The sequence below is a fragment of the Neovison vison genome, chromosome 3 (genome assembly GCF_020171115.1).
Source record: "Neovison vison isolate M4711 chromosome 3, ASM_NN_V1, whole genome shotgun sequence".
Classification (NCBI taxonomy): domain Eukaryota; kingdom Metazoa; phylum Chordata; class Mammalia; order Carnivora; family Mustelidae; genus Neogale; species Neogale vison.
The window spans coordinates 124,349,812-124,366,059 of NC_058093.1; the positions used below are offsets into that span (position 1 = coordinate 124,349,812).

The 16,248-nt window shown below is 42.1% G+C and overlaps 1 protein-coding gene across 8 annotated transcripts in view; it reads right to left on the bottom strand.

Annotated features, from left to right (window-relative positions):
* ATP9B (ATPase phospholipid transporting 9B (putative)) overlaps positions 1-16,248 on the bottom strand; it is a 223,685-nt gene that overhangs the window by 149,185 nt on the left and 58,252 nt on the right. For 7 of the 8 annotated variants that reach the window (XM_044242779.1, XM_044242783.1, XM_044242781.1 and 4 more), the window contains exons 6-7: positions 14,628-14,686; positions 3,929-3,980 (exon numbers count right to left, since the gene is read on the bottom strand). In XM_044242779.1, coding sequence (XP_044098714.1) covers positions 3,929-3,980; positions 14,628-14,686 — 111 coding nt within the window. The remainder of the gene's footprint in view (positions 1-3,928; positions 3,981-14,627; positions 14,687-16,248) is intronic. The other variant, XM_044242786.1, reaches the window with a different exon arrangement.

Here is a 16,248-nt window from a genome sequence, read left to right on the forward strand (position 1 = left end):
TCTGAACTGAAACTGAAAAGTAATAAAATAATATCAATAGTGTCAGCTGATATACAAAACTTCTAAATATGTGTACTTTTGAAAAAGAGACAATTAAAAATTTTAAATAATCACTTAAGGTTGCAGAAACAGAATTTCCAAAGTTAAGAATTCCTGATTTAAAGCAATACTATGACACACATTTTATCCCACTGGGAAGCTATTTGGTAAATTTTAGAAAAAGAGGGAAAACAGCATGAAATAGCAATCTGACATTTTAGCATCTGTATATCTACAATCAGTGATGATTTTAACAATTTAAATTTGATAGAAAAAATAATAAAACTGAGAAGTGTAACAGAACTGTAAGCTTAGGGGAACCTGAGTGGTTCAGTCGGTTAAGTGTCTGCCTTCGGCTCAGGTCATGATCCCATGATCCTGGGATCGAGTCCCGAGTCAGGCTCCCTGCTTGGTAGGAAGCCTGCTTCTCCCTCTCCCTCTGCTGCTCCCCCTGCTTGTGTGCTCTGTCAAATAAATAAATAAAATATTAAAAACAAACAAACAAGAAACTGTAAGCTTGAACAGACTACAGTAAGGTCCTGAGTCAGATCCAATAGTACAGCATATACATGCCACTATATACACTTTTTTGGGGAACAAGGTGGTAATTCTTAATATTCTCAAAGACAAGGGCGCCTGGGTGGCTCAGTCAGTTAAGTGTCTGCCTTGGCTCAGGTCATGGTCCCAGGGTCCTGGCATCAAGTTCCCCATCAGGATCCTCGCTCAGCGGGGAGCCTGCTTCTCCCTCTCCATTATCCACACCCCGGCTTGTGCTCTGTGTCAAATAAATAAAAATCTTTTCAAAGAATTTTAAAAAAAGATTCTCGAAGAGATCTAGGGCCTCCAAAATATTAAGTATCATTACACTAAAACACGTCCCTATAACATGAAAGCCAAGGGAAAACTAGAGGGAAAGAAAGTGTTTTTTTAAAACGTCATCAGTTTAGATATAATGTTATTGATCCAAAGCTAATATCATACAGAGTATCTCATTTGCCTAATGCTCTAATATTCTATCTCTGTGCTGCTGCTGTAAGTTACTCAGAGGCTGAGAACTAAAACTACTGTTCCTCACGTGACCTTCAACAAGGCCTTCGTAAGTTGTTCAGCCTTCAGAATCCTCTAGAAAATGGAGAGTTCTCATCATCTCCCAGTTTTAAAGGGCTGGATTTCCTTCATCTTTTGTCTTCTAACAAAACCTTATTTCCTTTAAGTTAATTATCTGAAAACCATTTCCATATTTAGGAAAATATTCTTTTTTTTTTTTTTTTAAGATTTTATTTATTTATTTCACAGACAGAGAGACAGGCAGGGGAGATGGGAAGCAGGCTCCCGGCTGAGCAGAGAGCCTGATGCGGGGCTCGATCCCAGGACCCTGAGATCATGAACTGAGCCGAAGGCAGAGGTTTTAACCCACTGAGCCACCCAGGCGCCCCTAGGATAATATTCTTAATCTCATATATATATTTCTACCAGTCATTAATAGGGCAAGTAATACAAAAGCATGTCTCAAACGCAAACATGTCGGCTATTCATTACACTGAATTCCTTTAGAAACAAAGACAAACATCATAAACAAGTGGGTGATGTAAACAGAGATGGAAATGCAAAAATCTCCGAAAATCCATTTCTCCATAACTATAAGAGAGAGAACATTGGTAAAAATAATCAAAAGCAAGTTTTTCAGAACTCTGGAGAATAATCAAGCACCTTCAACAATCCCAGGTGCATTTATTCCAGAAACACGGCTAGATCAAGCTGAGCGTGAGCTGTGTGGTGTTCTGACTTCTCCCATTCCCAAACCCTCTTCTCCCTACTCCTCGGTTCCACAGTAGCTGAGAAAACGGATACTCCAGCAACCACGGATCGGGACAGTCAGGCCTGGAGTTTCCCAAATCCATGCCCAGAGAACCGTAATCACCTGACCAAGTGCGGCTTTGCCTGAGTTTGACCTGACCCAGAGCCCGTTTATTGTAACAGTGTTTCCTTTGAGCTGTTTGTCAAAAAACAATCAATGGCAATTGTTTAACACCACAGCTACCTCAGCTGGTGATAAAACTGTGGTAAACAAAAAACTTACAGAAAACCGGGAAAATTAGAAGACTTGAAGGAGGCTCTGAAAAATTCTAACACATTCCTGGGAGTCGGAAAGCCGCCTGCCTGTGCAGAGCTGCACACACGTCCAGGAAAACCTGAAGGCTTAACCCTCTCACGCCTGGGCGGCCCTGAAGCTCCACACAGGCAAGAAATAAAGCAAGAGCTGGAGCTGCACCGCCGCTGGGATGGAACACGGGCCACCCGGGAGACCAGCGCTGGAGGTCTGGGACTCCAACGCTTCTCTCCGAGTCAGCCACAAGGGAAGAGGAGGGAGCTCTGTCCCACACAGTCAGTCAAGAACCCGTGCGGGAAACCACGGTCTTCAACAGAAGGCTTCGAAGATCCCCCTCGTCCCGGACACTGCGCCGGCGCCGGGAAGGACGAGTTGACCGCTGCGAGAGAGGTGGCGACCGGGCCCGGAGGCGGTCAGCTGGCCTCTCCTGGCCTCTCCTGGCCGGACCTCAGGGCACAGCCCATCTCACTGGACAGGGAAGGGAGTCTACTGTGTTTCTGAGAAGAAAGCGAAACGGACTGAAGGGGAGCTCTCCAGTCCGCTCCACTGACGGACAAAACTGCCCACTGAGGAACACGGTACCCAGCAGGTGTACCAGGCGAACTTGACTATTCGGGGTCCCTGGACTCTTCTCCTGCTAATGCAGCCTCATCTGACGATGTAAATAACCGTAACTACAGGTGATGAAAAAACATTTATTTTCTTTCTCAGGATATCCCTTTTAAAAAATGCTGTTTACACATGGAGAAAAACTAAATTAACAACTCTAGTGCCTGGATGTCTCAGCTGGAAGAGCACGCAACTCCTGATCTCAGGGTCATGAGTTCGAGCCCCGTACTGGGTGTAGAGATTATTTAAAAATGAAAATAATTAATTAATTAAAAACTTTAAAATTTAACTTTGTGCTTTCTAGAGCTTTCACCATACTATAGGTAATAATACATATGTTGAATTTCCAATAAAAAATAACATGCTGAGCTTTCCATAAAAATATTATCCATTTATTCAACAGAGTCAGAAACACAAGGCAAAAGGAACTTGGGCATTGCCTGATAAACCTCTCCATTATTTTAGACGTTAAGAAAATGTGTGACCATGTGTCTACGTCATTTAATTAAGAATTGGCCAAAGCAGACTAGATTTTGGGTTTCCTGATTTCCAACACGCAGCTCCTCTCCTAGATATGAGACTTCTGTCTCATTTCCCCTTTCCAACCCTTCTTCTCACTGGGGAGAGCCCAGGTCCTATAAATACCATTTACCCCGTGAAGCCCACTTCAAGTCACCTACACACTGTCTGTGTGACTGACACGATCTGTATAGTCAGAGCATTACTGTCAACAGCTGTATATCCACACACAGGTTGATCAAAACCTCTCTGAAAGGAACAACTCAGTCTCGCTCCCTTTGTGTCCCAAGGGACAGACAAGTTGTGGCTGCCACACAGTAATAGATAAACGCTTGCTGAATTAATAAAACTGCAAATACAGAATAGCAATCAAATTTTAAGCAACATCATCATTTAATTACTTAGATAGCAATATAGCTTTCAATGAAAGCACTCATTTGATTTAAAGGTTGTGATAGGATTATATTTTTAAAAACAAACATACACAGTAAAGATCATATTAAATATCATAGCTAAATGTGATTTAGAATTAATTCAAAGTATTATCATTTGAAGAAAACTTTTATAATAATAAATTTAACTTTCACCTTTCAAAGCGAAAAATAAACTAAAATACTAAATGACCAGCAATTTAAATACAAATAAAAATACCTGCTTTTTCTGATGTCCTAAGAAATACCATGTCCGATGGAATTCTTTGATTCTGCAGAAAGTAATATAAAACACTAATTACCTATATGCAAATGTATAAAGTAATACCATTCCATTACAAAGTAGAAATAGCTAGTAAAAACTAAAACAACAGTTATAATTAAAATTTATACTGAAGCAATTAACAATAATTTGTATAATTTGTAAAATTAATTTAAATTAATTTTTTAGTTGGACTTTTTTATGATTCTTTCCCCTATTAACAAACCATGAAAACAGCATTTGTGATGACTTGAAAACTGCTCCATTTCTGAAAAATGTTAAATATTGGCTTTTCTGTGGCCTCTCTGTTAACTAAACTCATACATACAATATGGCAGCTTTTGTCCTATAAAAAATTATGTCCTCCCTAGTAGAGCAAATAGCCCTGGAAAGTGAGAATAGGATTCTTCCAAAGCCTAACACAAAACAGAACACATCATAAATAAAACACTTACTAAATGTTAACTAAATGAATAAATGTACAACTGAGCAAACAAACCAAAAAAACCCTACAAAGCTGAGAGACAGTCTCTCGTAAGGCAGAAAAGAACAAAACCTCAAAGGTACCTATAGCATATAAACTTATATAAGTATTCGCTTTTCATACATTTAACCATTACTAATGTTTTTGTCAGCTGGAAAAGCTGTATCAAACTAAAGAAAAAATATAAAGTAAGAATACTTCACACAATTTCATAAAGTATGCATACAGTTTTAAGATCTCAGTCAAGATTTACCCACACACGATAAAGAAATGGATTACTTGTCAGTAAGCAAGTAATACAAACAAACATACGTCGTTAAAGGTAAAAACGAGATGTTGTGGGATAAAGCTACCTCTTTCTAACATGAATGAAGAAGGGTCAATTATTAAGATCTCAAGAACTCTTCAGTCAAAACAGAAATCCCAGGGACACCTGGGTGGCTCAGTGGGTTAAACCTCTGCCTTCGGCTCAGGTCATGATCCCAGGGTCCTGGGATGGAGGCCCGCATTGGGCTCTCTGCTCAGCAGGGAGCCTGCTTCCCCCACCCCACCCCCGCCTGGTTCTCTGCCTACTTGTGATCTCCGTCTGTCAAATAAATAAATAAAATTAAAAAAAAAAAAAAAAAAGAAATCCCAATGGAAATTAGAAAATGCTTTTAATGGAATGATAACAAAAACTCAATTTTTGTGAAACCATTCTGCCAAAGCCAAAGGAAAATGTTAAGAGGAAAATGTATATATTTAAATGCATACAATATATAAAGGAAGCTAAAAGCACAAGCTAAATATCCACTTGAAAGCAGAGGGGGAAAGCCAATGAACCCCAAAGAAAGTACAAGGATGTAAGCAAATATAAAAACAACTGGGTGGCTCAGTTGGTTAAGCCACTGCCTTCAGCTCTGGTTATGACCCTGGAGTCCCAGCATCGAGTCCCGCATCAGGCTCCCTGCTCGGCAGGCGGTCTGCTTCTCCCTCTGACCCTCCCCCTTCTCATGCTCTCTCTCTCAAATAAATAAATAAAATCTTTAAAAAAAAAAAACTAATGGCCCAGAAAACAAGTGCATAAACACAAATAATAAGCAGTAATAAAGTATTTTTTAGATACGCTCATTCCAGCAATAAGAAAAACTGAGATTAGACTATAACTAATAAGACAAGGAAGTCAAGTTCTCTAAACGAAAACTAACAAACATTACTGAAAGACATTATATAAAACCAAAACACAGAGAACACATCATTTTCCAAAATCAGAATGCAAAGATGTCACATGCCTACCAATTGATCTATATTTTAACACAAACCCAATCAAAATCTTAACATGTATTTTGGGAGGAACTGACCAGGTATTCCTAATATTCAGAAGAAAATGTAAAGGCCAAGCATGAACAGGACAAATGTGAGAAACACGGAAGGTTGAGTCTATAATGTAACAAAGCTGAAATATTAAACCAGAGCAATTAAGACAAGATGGTATTCTACTAAAATAGGTGATTATAGCAATGCGATCTCAGAGACTCCAGAAGGGAGGCCATCCAAAAACGGACGCCAGATTAATGAGGAAGCGTGCCAGCGCAGAGCGATGAGGAACCTGCGGTCTTTGCAAGAAACAGTACCAAGAAACTTAGATGACACATGAGATGACAGGAGGCGATCAATACTATCCATCAGAACAGGAGACTCTGTTCCAAAGAAATTCTGCTTCTAAATGTCAAAGTCAACACTAAAAGCCCTCAAAGTTACTGTAGAATATTTTCATAACATTTTGGTAGGAAGGATTTCTTCCCCACCAAACCTAACAAGATTCCTCCTTCTCCACAAACAAAAATTTAAAAAACAAAACAAAAATCCCCAACTAACCATAAATGAAAAGACTAATAAGGTAGACTTCATCAAAATTAACAATCTCTCTTCAACATAGCACACCAGGGAGGAAAAATTACTTGTGACATTTAACTAATAGGAAATTCCCAGGCAGAGTACATAAAGGCCTATAGACTATTTTTTTTTTAAGATTTTATTCATTTATTTGAAAGAGAGAGAATGAGAGTGAGTGAGCGTGAGGGGGGAGGGTCAGAGGGAGCAGCAGCAGACCCCCTGCTGAGCAGGGAGCCCGATGCGGGACTCAATCCTGGGACTTCAGGATCATGACTTGACCTGAAGGGGGTCGCCCAACCAACTGAGCCACCCAAGTGCCCTCTGTTGCTTATTCTTAACAGTAATTTTATTTGTAAGTATTTTATTCCTTCTAATGCTATCATAATAGAATTTTTTTTCTTAATTTCACTTTCAGACCATTGGTCTTTATTCCCTTCCCATTTTATCCTGTGAAGCACTCATTAGTTTGTTTAAACTAGGTGACTTCAATCACTGGATGCTTTTTATTTTTCCCTCCCCTCCAGACAGCGAGCCACCCAGCGGCAGACGCCTGTGCTTCCTTAACATGATACCCCCTGGGGTGATGTGCACCTGCCTCTCGGACTCGCACCCATTCAGGATACCTGGCTGCTGTCTGACACGGGGCTAGTACGAGTAACCCAGGCAATCAGCACTCACATATAGACTTCTGTGTAAACTTGTATTAATATATTTTGTGATAAAAGGTCCAAGAGTTCCACTGGTGGGTCATACAATAACTGCGTATTTAATTTTTCAGGAGACGATATAATGATCTTCCAGAGTAAGTGTCACCGTTGACGCTCCCACTAGAAACCCACGAGCGACCCACGTCCCGCACATCAGTGCCAGCATGTGGCACTGTCCCCAGTCTTCCCCGCAGCCCCCCTGCTCCTTGTGCACTGGCACGTCATGCTTCAGCCTGCGTTCACGGACCTCGAATGACGTGGAACATCTTCTCATGTGTTTATTCTCCGTCTGTACTCGTCTTTGGAGAAATGTCTCTTGTATCTTCCGTTCATATTCTAATTTGATGAAGTCCCAAAAGTTTATTTTTGCTTTTGTTTCCTTTGCCTTTGGAGACATATCTTGAAAGAAGTTGCTGTGGCTGATATCGAAGAGATTACTGTCTGTGTTCTCCTCTAGGATTCTGATGGATTCCTGTAATTTGATTTTTCCTCACTGTTCAGTTTGTACATATTCCAGATATAAAAATCTTTGTCCGCTATATGGTTTATAGCCCGTGTTTTCATCGTATCTTTCATAAGCACAAATCTTTCTTCTTTTAATGAGATGCAATTATCAGGGTTTTTTTCTTCCATGCATTGTACTTTTGGTGTTTAAGAACAATTTTCTTGCCCTAGATTCTGATTATTTTCTCCTACATTTTTTTCTAAGTTTTAAACTTCCACAATGTTCACTTAAATCCATGATCTGCTTTTTCTTAAATTTTGTTAGTTAACATATAGTACGATGTTGGCTTCAGGAGCAGAATTCGGCTATTTTTCACTAACACTCAATACACAGTGCTCATCACAAGTGCCTCCTTAATGCCCATCCCCCACCCTCCTCCCTCCATGGACCTTTGGTTTGTTCTTTATTGTTAAGAGTCACTTATGGTGGGCGCCCAGGCGGCTCAGTCAGTGAAGCATCTGCCTTGGGCTCAGATCACAATCCCAGGGTCCTAGGACTGAGCCCTACATCGGGCTCCTTGCTCAGCAGCAAGTCTGCTTCTCCCACTCCCTCAGTCCTCCTTGTGCTCACTCCTAATAAATAAATAAATAAAATCTTTAAAAAAAAAAAAGTCACTTAAGGCCTGTTTCTCCATCTCCTTTTCTTCCTTCCCTCCTTCCCACATGTTCATCTGTTTCTTCAATGCCACGTGAGTGAGATCACATGGTGTTTGTCTTTCTAGGAGAGCCTAGATGTCCGTGGTCTGGTGAATAACGATACAGGGTGTGTGTGTGTGTGTGTGTGTGCGCGCGCGCGCGCGTGCGCAGGAATATTACACAGCCATCAGGAAGAATGAAATCTTTCCATCTGCAACAACGTGGACGGAGACGGAGGGTGTCGTGCCATGTGCAGTAAGTCAGTCAGAGGAAAACTCCATCATCCGTTCTGACTTAATAGCTATATAAAGCGGATAGTTAAATTGAGTTCATGTTCTGAACCTGCTAGCTCCAGCCTCATTTGCTGAAAAGTGAACCCTTCTCCATTTTAACTGCTTTTGTACTTTATCAAAAATCACTTGAGCATCTGGGTGTGTCTCTTTCTGGGTTCTCCACAATGCTCCACGGATCTGTTTCTACCCCTCTTACAGTGTTGATAAAAACAGCAAGGTAGTGTGCCTTAACATCAGGAAGTGATCCTTCTCCCTTTTCTCTCCTTGTCAAGGCTGTTTTAGCCATTTTAGCCTCGACAAATATGTTTTAGAATAAGTTTATTTTTTCTAAAAAAATGAAAACAAAAAACAAAACCTCGCTGAGATTTTAATGTTAATTAAAGTAAACCTATATTCAGTTTTAGGAAAACTGGAATTTTCCAATCCAAGACTAGAGTGTCTTCGATTACTTTCATGAACCCACTGTTATCTTCGGCAAACCTAAGACTTTGTTTCCATAGTAGTGACTACAGGAGGACTTCATTTCTTTTTTTTTTTTTTTCCTTTTTTTTTATTTATTCATTTGACAGAGATCACAAGTAGGCAGAAAGGCAGGCAGAGAGAGAGACAGGAGGAAGCAGGCTCCCCGCTGAGCAGAGAGCCCGATGCGGGACTCGATCCCAGGACCCCGAGACCATGACCTGAGGCCAAGGCAGTGGCTTAACCCACTGAGCCACCCAGGCGCCCCAGGAGGACTTCATTTCTAATTTCCGTTTCCACATGCTGGAAATGGGACAGGAGTCTAAGTGGTGTCTTACAATTTGCCACTTCGCTGAACCTACTCCTTACCATTAGTTCCAGGGTTTTCATCAGTTCCTTGGGGTTGTCTATACACACAATCATGTTGTCTGCAAATGGGGACATTTTTATTTCTTCCTTTCCAATCTGAATTCCTTTAATTTCCTTTACTTGCCTTATTCTATGTAGCTGGTAATGTTAGCTAAGTACGAGTGGTAACAGCAGACACAACAGACAGCCTTGACTGACTCCCAGTCTGAAAGGAGAGGCACTCAGAATCTCACCATTTAGAATGGTGTTGGTCTATTTTTACAGATGCCTTTTAAATATAATTAAGGTAACTACCACCTACTCAAACTGTGGAGAATTTTTATTATGAATGGGTGTTGGATGTAGTCACATGTGGACACGATCATATAATTTTCTTTTAGCCTGTTCAGAGTGGGTCACACGGGGCGATTTAGAATGCTGAGCTGGCCTTAAGTATCTGGAATAAGCTCCACTTCTTCATGATGTAGAATTTTCTATATGTACTGCTGTTATCAACCAGCAGTTATTTTCTTAAAGAATTTTCGTGTCTGTATTCACAAGGGATATTTGTTTTCTCTTGTGCTGGTATGAGGATGGCGACGGACTCTTAACACAAGCTGCACAGCGTTCCCTCCTCAACTATTTTCTGGAAACTACTGTATAAAAATGATGCTAAGTCTTCTTTAAAAGTCTCAAAAGAATTCTTCAATAAAAACCTCTGGACCTAGATATTTCCTTCTTGGAGACCTTAAATTGCTAATTCCATTTCCTTACTGTTTGTAGACCCGTTCCTATGATGTGTTTCATTCTGACCGAGTGTGGATAGTTTGTGGTGCGGGAAGAATGGATCCGCCTCGTCGAAGCCAGTGTGTCGCCTGGAGGAAAGCTACTACGGGTGTTTACCGGGGTCAGCATTCTGCAGTGACCCTTTCAACTGCTCTGGACCAGCAGTAACGTCCCCTCTGTCATTCCTGAGGTGGCTGGTGCTTTTGCTCTCTCTGGTTTACTATCTTGTCTTCCTATTTTCAGTTATCATTGATCTCCTGTGATATTTCTTATTTCCTTCCTTCTGCATGCATTGGTTTAGTTCTGGTCGTCTTCTAGTTTCCTGAGCTAGGAAGTCAGACTATTAACTTGAGGTCTTTACTTCTTGGGAATGCTGGCACTGCCTGCTACGGAACTCCCTGTCCGCACTGCTGTACGAATGACCCTTGTACTCTAGTTTCGTTTTTATGCAGTTCTATTTTGTCTCCCAGATACTTATTCCATAACTAGAGCACACTGCTTACTTTTCACATATTTTAGAGTTCTCCTGTTGTGCAGTTATTAATTTCTAGTTTGACTCTACTGTTATTGATGAAACAACCCACTCTAAAATTCAAATTGTTTTCAAATTTTCGAGGGTGGTTTTATGGATATGCTTTATCTTGATGCACGTTCTATGGACACTTGAAATAAGTGTGTGCTCTTCCCCTGTTTGGGAGGGTGGTCAGTACATGCCGGTCGGCTCTTGCTGGCTGATTCAGGGCGGCTCTTCTGTACCACGGTTGATTTCCTGCCCAGCACTTCTATCCGATGCTCAAAGACTGGAGCTGAAGTTCTCATTCATTGCTGTGGATTTGTCTATTTCTTTTGTTCAGCTGCAAGAGTTTCTGATTTCGTGAATTTTGTGATTCCGTTACCCGGTGAGTGCAAATTTATAGTTATTTTGTCTTCCTGATGTGTAACCCTAATTATCATTATGAGACATGCCTCTGTCCCTCTAGTTGTTTTCTTTACTCTGAGCCCTATGTCACTGGATATTCATATAGGTCCTCCTACTTCTGATCAATTTTTGTGGTGTAACTTTTCCACCCTGTTACTTTCTTTCATCCTGTGTCACTGGATTTGAATTCCCTGTGAATGGCTGGGTCTCACTTCCTTATCCACTCTGCCTACCTCAGGGTTGGTACATCTAGACTGTTCATCATGAAAGTAATTAGTGTATACATGACACGTCAGAGTCTAAGTCTTTATTTTATTATTTGTTTTCTATTGGTTTCCTGTGGTAGTCATTCTTCAGTTTCAAACTTCCTGCTTTCTTGCATGTTACCTGAACCCTTTCCAGGGGTCTGTCTTAGTACCTCAGACTGTATTTCTCTGCATTTTTTATAGTGTTTGTTCTGGATACTAAAATATACATGGTAATACTTACTCATTAAATTGTTTAAAATATTTACTAAATTGCATTACCTCAAAAAACAGGATAAAGAAACCGTCTTTAAAATTCAGCTGTTAAAAAAGATGTTCAGGCTGAGAAACGAAGGAGGACTCTCCCGCGTCACCTTCGATCCTGCTCTGCGCGTGTCCTTGGGATCCTCCTCAGACACCGGGACTTCAGAGCTGATGTCAGGACCTGGACAATCAGTGACTGGGCAACCTTCGACTTCTTAGTCTCCAGTTCCAAACAGTCACCCTACTTGACACATTCCTCCAGTAATACTATTTCAGTTGACATGTTTGTCTAAATTTTGAGTCTGTCTTAGGAGGGCTCCCTGTTACGCCAGGAACCAATCTTCGGTTTTCCTTCCTCACCCTGCACGCGTGATCTCATCTTGACCCTGCGTGGTTCTAGTCTACCACGTTCTAAGTGCATGTCAAAGAGCTGCTTCTCCTAGGGAGAGTGTGAGGGAGGACAAAGAGGAGTTGAAACCCTGACCCATCTAACACAAAGCCCATGTCTGCTCTCTCCTACTGTCCCGGGCTGCTGCCCTCCTGTGAGCGGTACGGCTCCCTCCACACCCTGGTCTGAAATTCACACTGGTCTGAATTTGGCCAGCACGTTTTAAATACCCACCCAACGACGGTCAGTACACTAATTTCAATTTCACAGTCAGAAACAGAATTAGGAGGGTTACTCTCCAACATAAAGTCCGCCTTGGAAATAATCCAAACATTAATTTCTGAGTAGCAGTATGGTCAAGTAACAGAGAAATTGCTTTCCTGGTTAGTGGTAAGTGTTGCCAGGATTCTTAATTAAAAAGGAAAAGGACAAAGCCATTTGCTACCATATCTCTGCTCTTTCATTACGATGGTGAGGTCGGTCAGTAACTCATTTTCACTACAGAAACCTATTCACACTGCGCTACCCATGGGTTCAACAAATATTAATCCACGACTAGAAATATATCACTTTATATATTAATTACTAGACATTATATCTCAGATTCCTAAATATTTCTGTTTCGTAGGTAACCAAAATATGTGGAAAATTTTTATATGAAAATGAGTACAAAACTGGAAATATAAAAACTAACGCAGGTTCAGGGGCCGCCCCTATCTTTTAGTGTCCAACAACATTTCCTAAAGGTTAGTGAAAATATTTTAGAAGTCCCTCCTCTAGCTCTGCTACCAAATCTGTCAGCGTCAGGGCCGGACAGGGACCGCTCACTCGCGCGTACACGGTACTGATCCCGCGTGGGAGGCTATTCACCCTGCGCTACCCATGGAGCACAAAAGTGACAGACAGACACAGCCACCACCACATTCAAGTAAAACGTTGATGCGGATGTCTACGGGGCCCCCGTGACTCATCGACCTCTCCCCGGTGGACGGCACACCTGGGGGGCCCGAGGGAAGCTCAGGGAGAACGCCCAGACGTCGGGCCGAAGTCTTTCTTTCACATCCATCTACAGGACTGGAGAGCGGGGCTCTTGCAACATGGCCAAGAAGGGCTCCTGCGTTACTCGGTAAAAACGGGAGGACTGAAGGGCACACCGCTCGATCAGCCCAGGCAGCAACGGGAAGGAGACCGTGCGTGAGCAGGAGAGCAGAGGAGATGGGACAGAAGAGTGAGAAGGCCAAACAGCGCTCCCTGATCCGCAACGAGGGACTCTATCTGCTCTTCAGACCCCACCACCAACACCAGAACGCCTCTTCCAGGGGAAGTAAGAGGCGACAACTGTCACTGCTGACGCCAGGTCCCAGCCCGCGAGGCCATGCCGCCGGCACTCCCACCTTCTCCTGGCAGGCCACAGGGACCTGCCCTGAGGAGGGCCCCCTGCCTCCCGACCGTGGACAGGAGTGAGGGACGCCTCCAGCTAAAAGCTCATGGAGCTGAGGCCGGGCACCTGCCGACAACCCAAGTGAGCTGGAGGCGAGGGCCACCGGCTGACCACAGTCCTGAGAGGGAGCCGCAGCGAGGACCCACACCCATCTACGGCCCACTTCCCGATCAGAGAAGCTGGGAGGCGCGAACCAGTGGGGTCTGACTCCAGGCGGCTCGGTGGTCTCTCTGGTCAACACGCCCCTCCAGAAACACTCCGAGATGGACGCGGGCGGGCGCTCCCGAGCATATACAATCACCGCAGAACAGACACCGCCTGAAAAGCTAACCACGGATCAAAAGCCCATAACTTAGTGTCCACATCACCTAACGCTATAAAATGAGCTGCAAATCATTATGTTCAATTTTTCCCATTTTGTAAAATCAAGCACACATACCCCAAACATTCTCAGCATACAGATTACTGCAGCAACACAAAGCCCCCTTCAGTCTTGAGGAGAGAGACCCTGTACCGGACATCTCCACCGGGCGGCTCAGGCTGGCTACCTGGCCTGTGTGCCAGATGGCACCGAGGGCTCAAACTAGTCTTCTAAGAGGACTATTATAACTTCTCAAACAAGAGGTTTTTTTTGTTGTTGTTTTTTTAAAGTTGTCCTAGAGCCTTAGGAACAGAAAAAAAGGAAAAAAGAGAAAGAAAAACCAGAGGCTGTCCATCATCCCATTTCTCAGGGCGGTCAGTGCGTGCAGAAGCTCACCCACCACAGCAGGCAGCCCACCCAGGCGCCCCCCAGGGCACCCAACAACGTCCAAGTCTGACACTGAGGGGTTTTCTTTTTGGCCTTTTCCTACAATGACCTAATAAGCTTTTTCTATAGTCTCTTACTTCCACGGACCTTTCCTTCTTGAAGTTTTTACATCCCAAGAAGAATACCTATGTATAGCGTATCTGTGCGATAAAGAGATAAAGGTCTTAGAAAATGAAACATATTCTAATATTCTAAATAGGTTCTACCTAATTATAATTCCTTATTCAAATGAAATTATTCTGATAATGCAATATTAAGCAGTTAACACATCTTATTTTAGACAAAATACAATTTCACCTGCACACACTGAGATGTACTAAAGTAAAACAGACTATAGAAAAATCTAGATTTTTCTTCATGTATATTATAACTTATACAAAGAAGTTAAGATTTAAAATAACTGTCTCAAACAATTTCCTTTGGATTCAAAGTTACTGCAATCAGGCTAAATGTTAATCACTGGCATAGACAGGTCTAAAATATATTAAAAATGCATCAACCTTTTCCACTATGATGAGGTCTCCAACTTGTATGTCTGAACTCTTAACTTGCACTTTACCTTAAAAAAAAAAAAAGAAGAAGTATAATCAACTCGAGGAAGCAGTAACACAGCAGAGTTCAAGTTTCAATTGACTTTTAAGTGACACTTAAGAAATAACTTTCGGGGACGGTGGGGGGAACCCTAGGAAATGATCTGTACTTAAACTTTCAAAATAAATTTATTTCACATATACACAGTCACTAAAAATTAAACCCTCTTAGTCAGCTCCCAAGTACAAACAGTTGACTGCCCCTCAGTAAAAGACGTGGGGTCTAGGAGAGGGCTCCAACCAGAAGGTTCTTCCAAATCTGCCGTTCTTTCAGGTCTGGGTCCAGCAGTGACGATCAGAAATGGCACTTAAAGATGATGTAATGAGTGAATAACATGAAGACGGAAAACCCTTGCGTTAATGCTGTGAACGGCATCAACTGACACATAACTGACAGAAGTAAATGACGTGACACACAAAGTCACCGTGTGCTGGCAGCTTTGCAGATGGCTCACACTGGTAACTGATGCGGGCAGGGCCGAAAGCTTCATCGAGAAGTGACTCTTCCACATGATACAGTGGTACATTCTTAGATTATCTATATAATACCTATATATCTAAATATTATCTATAATATCTAGTACAATAATCATCTATAAAACTGAACAGATAAACGCTACATAACGTTAACAGCAACAGGTGGATGAACTGTGACACACGTAATTTGAGACCCCATCCTACGTAAGTAACAAAACTTACTTAAGTTCTCTCTCTCCCTGGGACTCTGGGCCCTGCCCCGTCCCCACAAATCTCCCTTTTAGAACTGGCAACAACCTTGTGGATCTCTTTTTACCTTTTTGTGGCTCTTTTAACATGGGAAAAGACTGTCTTTACATTCAATTTACTCTGAAAGCTAACAGAACAAAAGGGAAGTTCACATCACATTATCAGTGAGCAAAGCTACTCACTGATCTCACACTGAGTATTACTGTACAGATTCCTGCCTTATCACTTAATTTTATTTTCTCTCCTACTATCCAACCCACTTTTCCTTCCTTCTGCTTTTCTGTATTCTCTGTAATGGACCCATTCAAAAAGGAGAGGCAGAGACTTACTTACAATATGTTTAAGGAAGACAGGTGACGGTTAAACACAGTGCACAAAGTTCTCATGCTAAGAATATGAACAAAACAGGAGAAGGCTGCCATGTTAAATCAGTACGGCGATCTGCCTCATATGCCTGCTCAAAGTACACATTTCTAAATTGTGAAGAATTGGTCAAATTGCTTAATGGCTCTTGGTTCTCTAACAATTTAAATTAATTTGTGTGGGGGACTCCTTGTACTTCCTCTTCAGCCTTGGTCACATGAACTCACCAACTTCTCTTCCTTCAAGAGCAGTCTAGGCATTAGACAGAGAAGCTGTAGGAACACTGCACTCCCCAGGCATCCTCCCCGCCTCCCACCCCCAGTGACAGCCCAGCACCATGACCCTCTCTGCCCAGTGTGAACGGCTCATATCCACATGAACGGACTGATTACTGGCCACCCTTTGTGAACTGAGCTGACCTTAGTAACATACTACTATCAGA